The 13,340-nt window shown below is 43.4% G+C and overlaps 1 protein-coding gene across 1 annotated transcript; it reads left to right on the forward strand.

Annotated features, from left to right (window-relative positions):
• The first annotated feature begins 10,761 nt into the window (after positions 1–10,761).
• LOC129847197 (uncharacterized) lies at positions 10,762–13,212 on the forward strand. Its single transcript, XM_055915019.1, has 3 exons — positions 10,762–12,306; positions 12,667–12,742; positions 12,863–13,212. Exons 1-3 carry the CDS (start codon positions 10,792–10,794, stop codon positions 12,967–12,969), a joined length of 1,698 nt encoding a protein of 565 aa, XP_055770994.1. The 5' UTR covers positions 10,762–10,791; the 3' UTR covers positions 12,970–13,212.
• The last annotated feature ends 128 nt before the right edge of the window (positions 13,213–13,340 follow it).

A 13,340-nucleotide genomic window follows, 5' to 3' on the forward strand; every position in this document is an offset into this window, starting at 1 on the left:
CATCCATGCAATTTTTTTGTATTTGTAAATAAAAATGAATATGTAAGAGCCTTTTTGGGAGCAGGGGATTTACACATAACCTCAGACATGCACCCTTTTCCATACATTTTTCAGTGTAATCAATACAAAAACTGTCTACAGTCAATCATTTCAAGGCTAGGCCTATAGCGATAGAAATTGACTTACTTTTCGGGCCTCGTCGCTGTCCATGCTACAGGTCTAGTCTACGTTGGTCTCCAAAATGAGCCGGTAAAACATCGTACTTCATCTGAGGTTGCTACTGAATATTAAACTGGCTTAGAAATAAGAATGAAGAGAAATTCAAAACTACAATTGAAATTATTGCGTCACAATACCAGGCAGCCGTTGGCAGTGTACCCATGAGTTTACCAGTCAATTTCCAGGGTTAGAGTTCCAAGCCCATTCTATTCATTCTTATTTCTGTGAGCCCAGGCCTACCCCCATTATGGTGTAATTTGCAGTCCACATCATTAAGCATAAATCATAGACCACAGACGCTGAGACGCACTATTTTGCTGAAAATATATAGATTTTACCCTTTGGTGTAAACTATACAGTACCAGTCAGAAGTTTGGATGCACCCACTCATTCAAGGGTTTTTCTTTATTTTTACTATGTTCTACATTGTAAAATAGTGAAGACATCAAAACTATGAAACACATATGGATTCATGTAGTAACCAAAAAAGTGTTAAACAAATCAAAATATATTTTATATTTGAGATTCTTCAAAGTAGCCACCCTTTGCCTTGATAACAGCTTTGCACACTCTTGGCATTCTATCAGCCAGCTTCACCTGGAATGCTTTTCCAACAGTCTTGAAAGAGTTCCCACATATGGTGAGCAATTGTTGGCTGCTTTTCCTTCACTCTGCGGTCCAATTAATCTCAAACCATCTCAATTGGGTTGAGATCAGGTGATTGTGGAGGCCAGGTCATCTTGTGCATCACTCCATCACTCATCTTGGTCAAATAGCCCTTACACAGCCTGGAGGTGGGTTAGGTCATTGTCCTGTTGAAAAACAAATGACACTCCCACTAAACACAGACCAGATGGGCTGGCGTATCGCTGCAGAATGCGGTGGTAGCCATGCTGGTTAAGAGTCCCTTGAACTCTAAATAAAGCAAAGCACACCCACACCATCACACCTCCTCCTCCATGCTTCACGGTGGAAATCACACATGCAGAAATCATCCGTTCACCTACTCTGCGTCTCACAAAGACACGGCCGTTGGATCCAAGAATCTCAAATCGCAGGCTGTCAAATCAAAAGGCTCCATCGATAAAGTTCTTTTTGACTCAAATGAAAACATGTCATTTTCACAAGTTTGTGGAGTAACATGTTCAACTACTTATTATTGGCTCGAATTCTGGTTGTGCCTTTAGATTGACAAAATTAACAACCAGTGCAAGAATTTTCACTTCTTAAACCCCGCCCTGGTCTGCTTGGTTTGTTTCGCAAGCGTTCAAGAAAGTCTTGTGATGTTTCGCCTCTTGGTTCAGAAATTCTGATTTAACATTAAGCCTGTTAGAAGACATTTACAGGATAAATGTACAGGAATTCTAGTCTCTCAGCCTGTATCTTTGGTGCTAAGCTATCAATGCTAGTTAGCTAAATATCTAAACCTGCTGCATCTGAAATAACTATCGTTTTACGTTAAATACAGCCTCAGTGACTGTTCAAGCAAACAACAACACTGGAGGCCTATTGGAACTAATACAAAGTATGAAGTTTACAAGTAATTAAATACAAAAAAAATAGGCTATTTGGAAAGGACACAATGGCTGCAACTTCGGTCGGTGATGGTGGGAGTGGTTTTGCCGAATGGACCCATAGGTGTTTGAGCCTTGAGAAACAGAAAAATATTGAGTAACTACTCTCATTCTACAGGTTTTTAAGCATCTAGTTACAGACGTTAGACTAAGACATCCAGAGCAACACATAGCAGGGAGCTCCAATATGATCAGGAAACTAGACCGGTTATATAGAACGCTGAAAATGACTGTCAATCATTTCTTGTATTAGTCATCTCAGGAATGGTACATAAAAAATGTAGCAGAAGCAATTTCCGGTTTAGCTCCTCACTAAACAGTCTATAGACATGAAATCATAAAATTACACAACTGAGTAGGACAAAATAAAACCACCAAAACTCGCAATCGAGAAAAAAACTGGCAGGGAAAGCAAAGATCCAAGTCATCTACCCAAAGGTAGTAACTGCAGGCAAGAGCGAAATCGATTCAATTGGGTTGGTTGTTTGAAAAGTTAAAATGAAAGACTATTTTTAAATTAGTTTTCAAATAATTTGTTCTGCTTTTAAATCAGTTTTGCTCCTTTTGTTTGCAAATCTACAAACGATTCTCTTAACATCCATCACTTCTCTCATTCTTCACATTTTCAACTTTATTTCTGATGTTTACGATTTATTTTATTTTGAATTCAATACTTAAGGCGTGAAATTGACCCCATATTTTTCCCCAAACAATATACAATATTGTTGCATTCCCTCCCCACCCCCATAACATCATAATAAACATCAAGGGCGTTTTACTAAGACATATGCAATGTACACAACTGAAAACTGCTCCCAAAAAAACAGGACACTGCCCTTACCACCAAACTATACTTGATTTTCAACACAGGGAAAGACCTCAAATTGAAAATATATTTATGTGATCAAGACAAAGGAGATGATTGTGGACTACAGGAAAAAGAGGACCGAGCACGCCCCCATTCTCATCGACAGGGCTGCAGTGGAGCAGGTTGAGAGCTTCAAGTTCCTTGGTGTCCATATCACCAAAAAACTTACATGGTCCAAGCAAGACAGTCATGAAGAGGGCATGACAATGCCTTTTCCCCCTCAGGAGACTGAAAAGATTTGGCATGGGTCCTCAGATCCTCAAAAGGTTCTACAGCTAAACCATGGAGAGCATCCTGGCTGGTTGCATCACTGCCTGGTATGGCAACTGCTTGGCGTCCGACCGCAAGAGACTACAGAGGTAGTGCGTACGACCCAGTACATCACTGGGGCCAAACTTCCTACCATCCAGGACCTCTATACCACGCGGTGTCAGAGGAAGGTCCTAAAAATTGTCTAAAACTCCAGCCACCCTAGTCATAAACCGTTCTCTCAGCTACCGCACGGCAAGGGGTACCGGAGCGCCAGGTCTAGGTCCAAGAGGCTTCTAAACAACTTCTACCCCCAAGCCATAAGATCTGAACATCTAGTCAAATGGCTTCCCAGATTATTTTCAGTGCCCCCCCCCCCCCCACACACACACACACACACTCTCTTTACACCGCTGCTACTCTCTGTTGTCATCTATGCATAGTCACTTCAATAACTCTACCCACATGTACATACTACCTCAAATAACCGGTGCCCCCGCACATTGACTCTGATCGGTACCCCCCTGTATACAGTCTCGCTATTGTTATTTCACTGCTGCTCTTTAATTACTTGTTACTTTGATCTCTTATTCTTATCTGTATTTTTTTAAACTGCATTGTTGGTTAGGGACTCGTAAGTAAGCATTTCACTGTAAGGTCTACCTACACCTGTTGTATTCGGCGCATGTGACTAATACAATTTGATTTGATTTGTACAGCTCTGATTCAAAGTCTTTAAGGTGATCGGAACATTAGTTTGTCCTAACAGAGTGAGGAGACAAAGTAGCCATTGATGGTTGTTGTTCTGGGGCATGACCAGTGTCCAACTACAACAGTTCATTCCAGGCCCATTGACTAACTGGATGATGCTAGGATTCTCCAGTAGTGGAATGGTTAGTTGTCTGGTTGTGAAGGAGAGTCTGTGAAAGAGCTGTCACTAAAGCCTTGTTCACCCTGCAAGCATTCCAGGTGAAGCTGGTTGAGAGAATGCCAAGAGTGTGCAAAGCTGTCATCAAGGCAAAGGGTGGTTACTTTGAAGAATCTCAAATCTCAAATCTATTTTGAATTGTTTAACACTTTTTTGGATACTACAAGATTCTATATGTGTTTTTTTCATAGTTTTGATGTGTTCACTATTCACGACATTTGGAAAGTTGACCAACAAATTTCCTGTTTCCATCAGGCCTATTTTTTGTCCACCATGCACTTTACTCGCAGTAAAAGGGGTTGGATGGAAACTTAATAAGTGTGACCATTTACGGTATCTAGTTGTTGATTCTAAAGAGCAGAAATGTGTGTCTTAATACTCACAATCTTTCCAGTGCCTAATTGGTCTGTGGGTGGAGATTTTTAGGTTGAATGTGGCAAAATGTCCTGCAGGTCACATTCTACATATTCCTTCATATTCCTTTGGAAGTCAGGTAGGATGGCAGATATTAGCTCTGGGTGGTTGGCTATGAGCAGGACCTGCAGGAGACATGGAGAGGGACAGAACCGGGGAGGGTGACCTCAGGTTAACTACAGGTTACTTAGAGGGTAGGTCATAGACTACGACTAAGAGGCGTTATGAGGACGTAGCACAACTCCACATGCACATATACATTTGAAGAGGATCCCTGGGCTTTGATGGAAAGTAAGGGGGTTGCAGAAGGAGGTGGAGCTGGTCAAGCATGGTCCATGAAGTACACTATCTCACAATCAATCCCCAGCCACCATACACAATTACATATAGCATCTTTTTTAAAGTTTGTCCATTTTAAGAGGCCTCTTTTTTTGCCATAGATGGCATATGTCCATAACTGCACCCGCTGATTTGGCCTCGTTTTTATTGGATTGCTCCTCAAACGGCCATGACAGAAGCCAAACGTGAGTAATTACCTAATCTATAACACATTGGTTGATGTTTGACAGTTTTTCAAAAAGCAAAATGATTTGGACAAATCTTGACATTTTGGCTACAGAGGCAGTCATTATTTTTTAGTTATAGATTATGAAGAGGGGGGGGGGTGCATAAAGTTATGCTTAAATCCTTTGAGGACATAGAAGTCTAAAAACTATCAAGTAGTCTGAAACAAAGTCCACCATTTTTATTAGAACTGTTGTAAAGGTCACTGGGATTCATAGTGAAGATTCTAGGATGAGGGCTCTCAAAAGGCATGTAGGAAATGAAGTAGGCAGCCAAAGCTCAAAACTTAAACACATAAGAAACTTGTGGAAACACAAACGATTCACACAGTGCAGAATGATTTCCCACTGGTTGTAAATACAATCTATTTTTCTACAGGATATTTATGTATTTATTTTTTAGCACAGTGGTCACATCACAATGTCAGGTGTCATCAAATAAAATAAAATAAAATGTCATTTGTCACATGCGCTGAATACAACAGGTGTAGTAGACCTAACAGTGAAATGCTTACTTACCCCAACTTGACCCCGACTTGATATAATTGTATTGCTATTTAGGACGGGGCAAACTTGGGTCTTCTTTTTCCTACATTTTAAGATGGAATTCACTCAAGACTACCTCTGACTGAAATGAAAGAATGTCTGCTCAGAATAATTTTGAGGCAAAATCCTTTCTAAAACATTTCAAAGCCTTATCAGTGCCCCTTTCCAGTTTAACTTGGTTTGTTTTTGTCCTGTTCATTTCTTTCTCTCTCTCTCTCTCTCTCTCTCTCTCTCTCTCTCTCTCTCTCTCTCTCTCTCTCTCTCTCTCTCTCTCTCGCTGTTGACAATGAGTTCAGCAAGGCCTGCTACTGCAGTTAAAATGTCTGTCTGGCACTGACAGGAAGTTTCCAAATTGTCATCAGTGGCACTGTTATCCAGTGATTGAGTCTCTCATAACTCACTGGGTTGTTTATTGGGACATTTGTGCATAACTCAAACTGTCTTATCTTTTGTTACGTCCCAAATGGCACCATATTCCCTGTTTAGTGCTCTACCCTGGTCAAAGGTAGTGCACAATATAGGGAATAGGGTGCAATTTCGGATGCTCAATTGCAACCTGTGAGTATGGCTCTATTGGAGCATTCATGTCAAATCTTCCCATTTGATTTCAATTTCAAATTGAATCCCACCCTCATAAAAATATCAGATTGAAAGGGCTTCATTGTTGTTTATTCATACATCATCACAGGGACGGTTTTCAGAAAGTTGGGGAATCTATTGATAACATTTCAGACAAATCCTTTTCACTGAATCAGCAGAAGTGTGATAGTCTTTTGCTGTGAGACATATTGTTTTATTTGACATAATTACATCATAATTGAATATATAAAGGAAATGACAAAGGTTAAATTCTCCAACAAAATGTCTTGATTAACTTGGCAATACATTTGTCCATTGATGATAGCTAGCTGTCCAGACCCAGAGGCAGCAAAGCAGCTCCAAACCATGATATGATGCTCCCTTCACCATACTTTACAGTTGGGATGAGGTTTTGATATTGGTGTGCTGTGCTTTTGTTTTCTCCACACAGTGTTGTGTGTTCCTTTCAAAACAACAACATTTTAGTTTAATCTCTCCACAGAATATTTTGCCAGTAGCGCTGTGGAACATCCAGATGCTCTTTTGCGAACTTCAAACATGCAGCAATGTTTTTATTTGGACAGTCGGTGGCTTCTTCCGTGGTGTCCTCCCATGAACACCATTCTTGTTTAGTGTTTTACGTATCGTAGACTCGTCAACAGAGATGTTAGGATGTTCCAGAGATTTCTTTAAGTCTTCAGCTAACACTCTAAGATTCTGCTTAGCCTCATTGAGCATTCTGCGCTGTGCTCTTGTAGTCATCTTTGCAGGACGGCCACTCCTAGGGAGAGTAGGAACAGTGCTGAACTTTCTACATTTATCTACAGTTTGTGTAACCGTGGAGTGATGAACATCAAGGCTTTTAGAGATACTTTTGTAACCCTTTCCAGCTTTATGCAAGTCAACAATTCTTAATCTTGGGTCTTCTGAGATCTCTTTTGTTTGAGGCATGGTTCACATCAGACAATGCTTCTTGTGAATAGCAAACTCAAATTTTGTGAGTTTTTTTAGGGCAGGCAGCTCTAACCAACATCTCCAATCTCGTCTCAATGATTGTACTCCAGGTTAGCTGACTCCAATTAGCTTTTGGAGAAGTCATTAGCCTCGGGGTTCACATACTTTTTTCAACTTACACTGTGAATGTTTAAATGATGTATTCAGTACAGACACGAGAAATACAATAATTTGTGTGTTATTAGTTTAAGCAGAATGTGTTAATCTGTTGTTGTGACTTAGATGAAGATTAAATCTAATTTTATGACCAATTCATGCAGAAATTCAGATAATTCCAATAGGGTTCATATACTTTGTCTTGCCACTGTATTTGGATGATATGATGTAATATGCGTTTGCCACTTTGGTAAATGTAAAAAGTCTAGATGAGGAAGATGATTAAATTGCAACAATGGAGACCACACATGTTATATAGAATAATTGCAACAACAAAAAATGAAAGGTATACTTGTTATATTTACTTTAAAAATATTTTGGATATGGATTAACATGTGTTTTGATTTCCAACATACTGTAAATCTTAATCAATTCTGTTGATGTACCTTTCTGTGTTCATATATACAGATTACTGTTAGGGACTTGCTGCTCATGATTGGGCACATAACTAGCTCAGTATTGGAGGAGGTAAATCGCATCCTGATCCCTGCCTTGGTTGACCTTATAAGGCTGAGAGCTTCAGAAAGTGCTGCAGAGAGTATGCTCTCCATCAGCAAAGACACCAACGAGGATTCAACCCAGGGCTCTGTCAGGTGTACCTCCCTACTCTCCAAAGTCAATGTGATCTGTCTCACTCAGAGTCCTGACAGTAGGTCCTCCCCAATCTCCATTGAAGAACCAGTCAAGACTTGTTGTAGCAGCAGTTCTCTGTCCAGTGAGGAACGAGCACACTCTTCCTCCAGTCAGATCTCTACTAAGAACCTCCTGGCTACTTGGCCACGTTCTACCAGGCCCCAATCTGCCAAACCGCCACCTGCTAAACCATTACCTGCTAAACCACCATCTGATAAACCGTCACCTGCTAAACCGTCACCTGCTAAACCGTCACCTGCTAAACCACCATCTGCTAAACCACCATCTGCTAAACCACCATCTGCTAAACCACCACCTACTAAACCACCACCTGCTAAACTACGATCTGCTAAACCACAATCTGCTAAACTACGATCTGCTAAACCACCACCTGCTAAACCACCACCTGCTAAACCACCACCTGATAAACCACCACCTGATAAACCACCACCTGCTAAACTACGATCTGCTAAACCACAATCTGCTAAACCACTACCTGCTAAATTACAATCTGCTAAACCACCTACTGCCCCTGACTACTCTGGAACCTTATCTGCTGTGGTAGGTCGTGGGCATGTCATCCCTGTCAAACTGACCTTGGCCCCTTTCTCCTCCTTACTCTCCAGCGAAGAGACCAACACCAACCTCCCCTCCAGCAGCCGCCCCTCCTCGTGCTCTATCAAGCTTTTAGACAGAAGGAGTGACATTCCTTGCTCCCTGGCTGTGAGCTCTATTTCAACTGTTCCTGGACCTGACTCTAGCAGGAGCCCTATGCGGGAGACTCAATATGCTACTGAGGTCTCGTCGATCTGCCTCAGCCAAGATAGAAATGGCCAAGGAGGGAGTGTGACACCTCCAGCCCCTTTGGATGTTTCCCTCCCCTCCATTTTTGAGCGGGCTGGCGGACTTGTATGTTCCGTCATCTCCCAGTCTTTAGCAATTGTGGAGACGCGGTCAAGTGTGAATGGTGAGAAGGGCTCTCCATCTCCCACCACAGTCTCCCATTCTCCTACAAGGGTGTTTGTCAGCCACTTAAGGAGTAGCCCACTAGGTGAGGACCTTGTAGATTCAACACTTGCGGATGTTATCTCTGTCCTGAAAATGGAGGGAATTTTTTCCTCTTCTCCGACTTTGGACGAGGAGCTGCTTGATCTCTCCTCCAGTTGTTCTTCATCATCCAGCGAAACACTGCAATGTGTGTCTGTTGGCCCTCTTGGCAGTGGGTCGGAGACGTCCTTCAAACTTCTTGGGGGTCGTACTCTGAGTATCGCCACCCCAACGGCCCATGTTATCACAGAGGACTTAGAAGTCTACAGTGATGAGATCATTGACGAAATCCTTATTATAATGAGGACCAAAAAAGATGATGACAGTGGAAGTGACGTCTCTGGTGCATCAACACCATGCAGCACACCAGCACCACAGAGCCGGTCCTCTTCTGCACTAAGGGGAGTGCTTCCCCATGACAGGAGGATACTCAGCACAACACTGCTTGGAATCCAGAACACACTAGACAGTGAGAACCTCTCAGGAGAGTGCTCCATCTCACCACAGGACAATGCCAGAGTCCTGGAGATGATAAAGTTGCTGCAGAGGCGCCTTGATGGGACACTCTCAGAGTCCTGCATCCATATTACAGATGTGGCTTCACCCTTGGGCTTTCCTCTCCCTGTATCTCTCCATGCTGTTCAGTCGTGTGTATTTGCCACTGACAAAGACCTGAAGGCAGAAAGAGTGAAGGGAGTCTTTGAAAGCCTGAGATCCCAGTTTATGAGCTACTCCATCAAGCCTGTGAGTAACATCATTACCAGGGCAACAACAAAGATGGCTGCCTCCAAGCAGGTTAGTTTAGAGACACTCCAGGCAGCATCAGCAAAATCCTCTGCTGTGGCTCAGAACCTTATTAGTTCGGTTTTATTTCAAGTTGCCAAGGTGTCCTGCTTTGATGGCTTAGAGGGTCTGGGTGATCATCTCAGATGCCCCTCAACTTTGACCATAGTTCTGACACCTTTGACCCCAGAGAAAGCTACACTGACACCTGCTGTTCTAAAGATCAGAAGGGAGATGTGTAAGGAAGTGGCCACTGAACTCCAGAGTTTCTTGATCAAGGAACTCCTTACTGGCACCCAGACACCATCCAATGGACATGCTTGCACTTCTGCTTCTGCCCCAAGGGAAGCTGTGCGGGACATCCTGAGGAAAACCAAAGAGGAGGCTTCCAACAAAAGCCTGAATAATATTTTCTCTGTTAATTTGGATGAGCGGCTCACAGACTCCATTGCAGATGCCTTATATCCAAAGCTGCATGACACATTGGAGTCCAAGAGAGAGCTGCAGGCTTCTTATTACAGCTCCCAGATCAGCTGCAGCCTCAGCCCCTTCGAAGTTGAGAGCAGCCTAGAGCTTCAGGAGTTCACTGACCCACTATCTGAGTCAGTATTGTGTCTCCTGGATAGGACATTTGGAGATAAAGCTCAGATCTTAACGGCAGGCGGGGGTGTTTTACAATATGTCACAGACCCAACATATAACAAGCTTTTGATTGGACCCCACACCAACAAAGTTAATGTGGTTGTGCACACGATTGCAGTAGAGGAGTTGCCTGTTGAGGGTTGTATTGCGCAAAGTGAGGCCATTCTTGGCCTTCACAAGAAGCAAGAGTTACCTTCCAGCACCAGTGACAGAGGGAATGAGACCCCAAGCCCTACTAATTGCCTGCTGGAGGGTGTAGTAGGCAAACTGATACGGAAGATGCTATTTCAGGGCCTTGACATCCCTGCGTTACCCATGAACGACAGCCGCTCTGAGAGTTTTAAGCCACAGTATGAACTGGTTGCGAAGCTTTGTCCTCTGATGGTAAGGACAATCATGGCTACAACCATAGCCAATCAACCACCTACTATTCAAGAAGCAGTGATGTCTTCCGAGAACATCCATGTGAAAGGGCTGTGTGAGGCAGGTATCAAACCTCTCAAAGAGAACAATGTACCCGATGACTCTGAGACAAACATTATGGTCAGAGGGGCTTTGAGTGAAATTGAATCCTATATGATTGAGACCTCCGACAAGGACTCTCCCAGTCTGCATTCCACACCAGAGGTGGTTGTAGACCTGATCACCAAGCTGCTTCATGGGTATGAGCTTGACTCAGAGGACTTTGCATCACCTGTGTCATCCCCGACCACCACTCTCTCTGATGTGGCAATGGACATGGTGGTTTCTGTCCTTCGGGACATGTCCGATTCCCCAGACGTTACCTCCGCATTGGAAATGACCAAGGATCTCAAGACGCCGTACTCCCGCCCCTCAAGTGCAAGGATTGTAAGTGCCCTCTGCAGAGAGCTGGAGGAGCACATGGGCTCTCCTGATGCTCTGAGGCGAGCTTTGAGGCGCGGCAGCGGGGAGATGACAACAGCCATTGCGAGTGCAGTCACCAGGGAAGTCAACCGTCTGGGTTCAATCGTACCCAAAGTCTCTGTCCGGCCGCTCTCCTCAGACATCTGCCTAAGGACAGACCAGGACAAGGTCACGGTTAAGAGCCGATGTGGCTCGGCTGAGGTGAAGGCATCCCAACCGGTGTATATTATTGTTCACGTAGAGGCGGTGATGGATATCATTGTCCGGCTGCGCTCTCTGATTGTTCCTCGGACCCAGGATAAACTGGCCAGCTGGACCCTAGTTGAGGATGTGACCAACAAGCTGTCCAGTGCTCTGTGGGTGAGGGTGACTAACAGGTGGAGGGAAGCAAATGTCTGCCTGAAGGCAACAGACATCTTTCAGTTGGTACTGTCTGTGCATAGAAAGTTGATGCAACGCTATGGCACAGAGGAAGCCCTACAGAAGATACTGTGCCACAAGGCACCCAAGCTGCACAAGGACATTGTCTGTCTTGTCACAAACGGAATTATGGATGCACCATCCAAACTTCAAGGCACCAAAAATCTGGAATCTACACTCAACTTGAAAGAATTGACAGCCTTGTTTAATGAAATGACAACCCGTCAATCTTTGAATAAGAAAGCTGAGCAGAGCAGCATCAAGACTGAGATTGAACAGCCGGAGTGGTCCACTGTGGATCAAGTGACATCCGGTTCCAGCAGCTTCATTAGGGAGCTTATATTAGAAGAAGTCCTGATGAAGCTTGTCAAGAAGATATGCCGTATGCCAAAAAGGACCAACAAACATCAGCGCATCCAGATCAGTGATCTAGTGACTGAGCTGATCCGATTGTTGGATGATGAGGTGGCCAAATATCTGATTGAGGAAATGGGAAGCCAGCAAAAAAGTTTCAATTCTAAGATGACATCGAAGCTGGCAGATGCCATCTACACTGACCTTGGGAAGGTCAAGCGTTTGAAACGCTCCTTGAAAATTGACGATTTATTTGAGGATCAGGAGATGCTTTCCATTGTCTCTGACATTGTTTCCCACAAGCTACTGGTCATCTTGAAACCCTCAGTGCCCAACCCATATGACCACAAGACCTCAGACCTTGAAGACTCATGCAGGGATGATGTGGAGGATGCGGAATCTGAGGGGGTGCATTATGCCACCGGCAGAAAGGTAAGACAAGCTCAGATTACTCTTACATTTACATTACATTTAAGTCATTTAGCAGACGCTCTTATCCAGAGCGACTTACAAATTGGTGCATTCACCTTATGACATCCAGTGGAACAGCCACTTTACAACAGTGCATCTAAATCTTTAAAGGGGGGGGGGGGGGGTCGGAAGGATTACTTTATCCTATCCTAGGTATTCCTTAAAGAGGTGTGGTTTCAGGTGTCTCCGGAAGGTACTCTTGAATGGTCATTGGTTGTGCTTTTTGATATCGGCACCAGTAAATATAGTTGTATAATTATAGGAATATGTAAAGGAAGTGAAATGTATGTTTAATTGTGCATCTTTGAATTCTGATCACAGTCCAAGATGAGCATTGTCCTTAAAGACACTACAGACCAGCCAGAGATGTACATTGCTGTGGATTCTCCACCTATGAGTGAGTGTTCCTGGGGGGAAATGTTCTTATGGGACAATTATATATAAAGAAGTAATAAATTATTGTTTTATCAGACAATTGTCCATCTGAAATTCTTACATATTTTCATATTCTTGCCAGTTAAATTATCCAAGATGAGGAAAGGCATCCGGGGCTTCTTCTGGGGAGTCCAGAAGGCCTGGAAACGCTTGGTCACCTGCAAGTCCTCTGGGTCCTCTGATGGATAGCCTGGATGACGTGCAGCCCATGTCAGTTGCTTTTGCCAGGCTACATCTGAGGAGAACACCACAACTGGCCTCAATACAACATTTTATTTTTGTTGTTCATTTATGTTTTCATTTTGAGTCCCCTAATGCTGCTCTATTTGAACCAGGCTGTCAGTGGACTAGCTTACCATTAGTTTATACTCCTTAAGGAAGATCCACTATAGGCTACTCAACACCAGAATTCCATCTGGGTCTTTTGATCCCTTATTAGCTCCCACTCCTGTTACTATGAATGTGAGCTTCTAAATGTCATTCAGACATCTACAGCTTCTCCTGTGATTAGGAAGATAAGCTAAGAAGCCCAACCAATTGACTAGATGTGCTGTACATCT

Source organism: Salvelinus fontinalis, unplaced genomic scaffold, assembly GCF_029448725.1.
Source record: "Salvelinus fontinalis isolate EN_2023a unplaced genomic scaffold, ASM2944872v1 scaffold_0757, whole genome shotgun sequence".
In the NCBI taxonomy this organism is placed as follows: Eukaryota; Metazoa; Chordata; class Actinopteri; order Salmoniformes; family Salmonidae; genus Salvelinus; species Salvelinus fontinalis.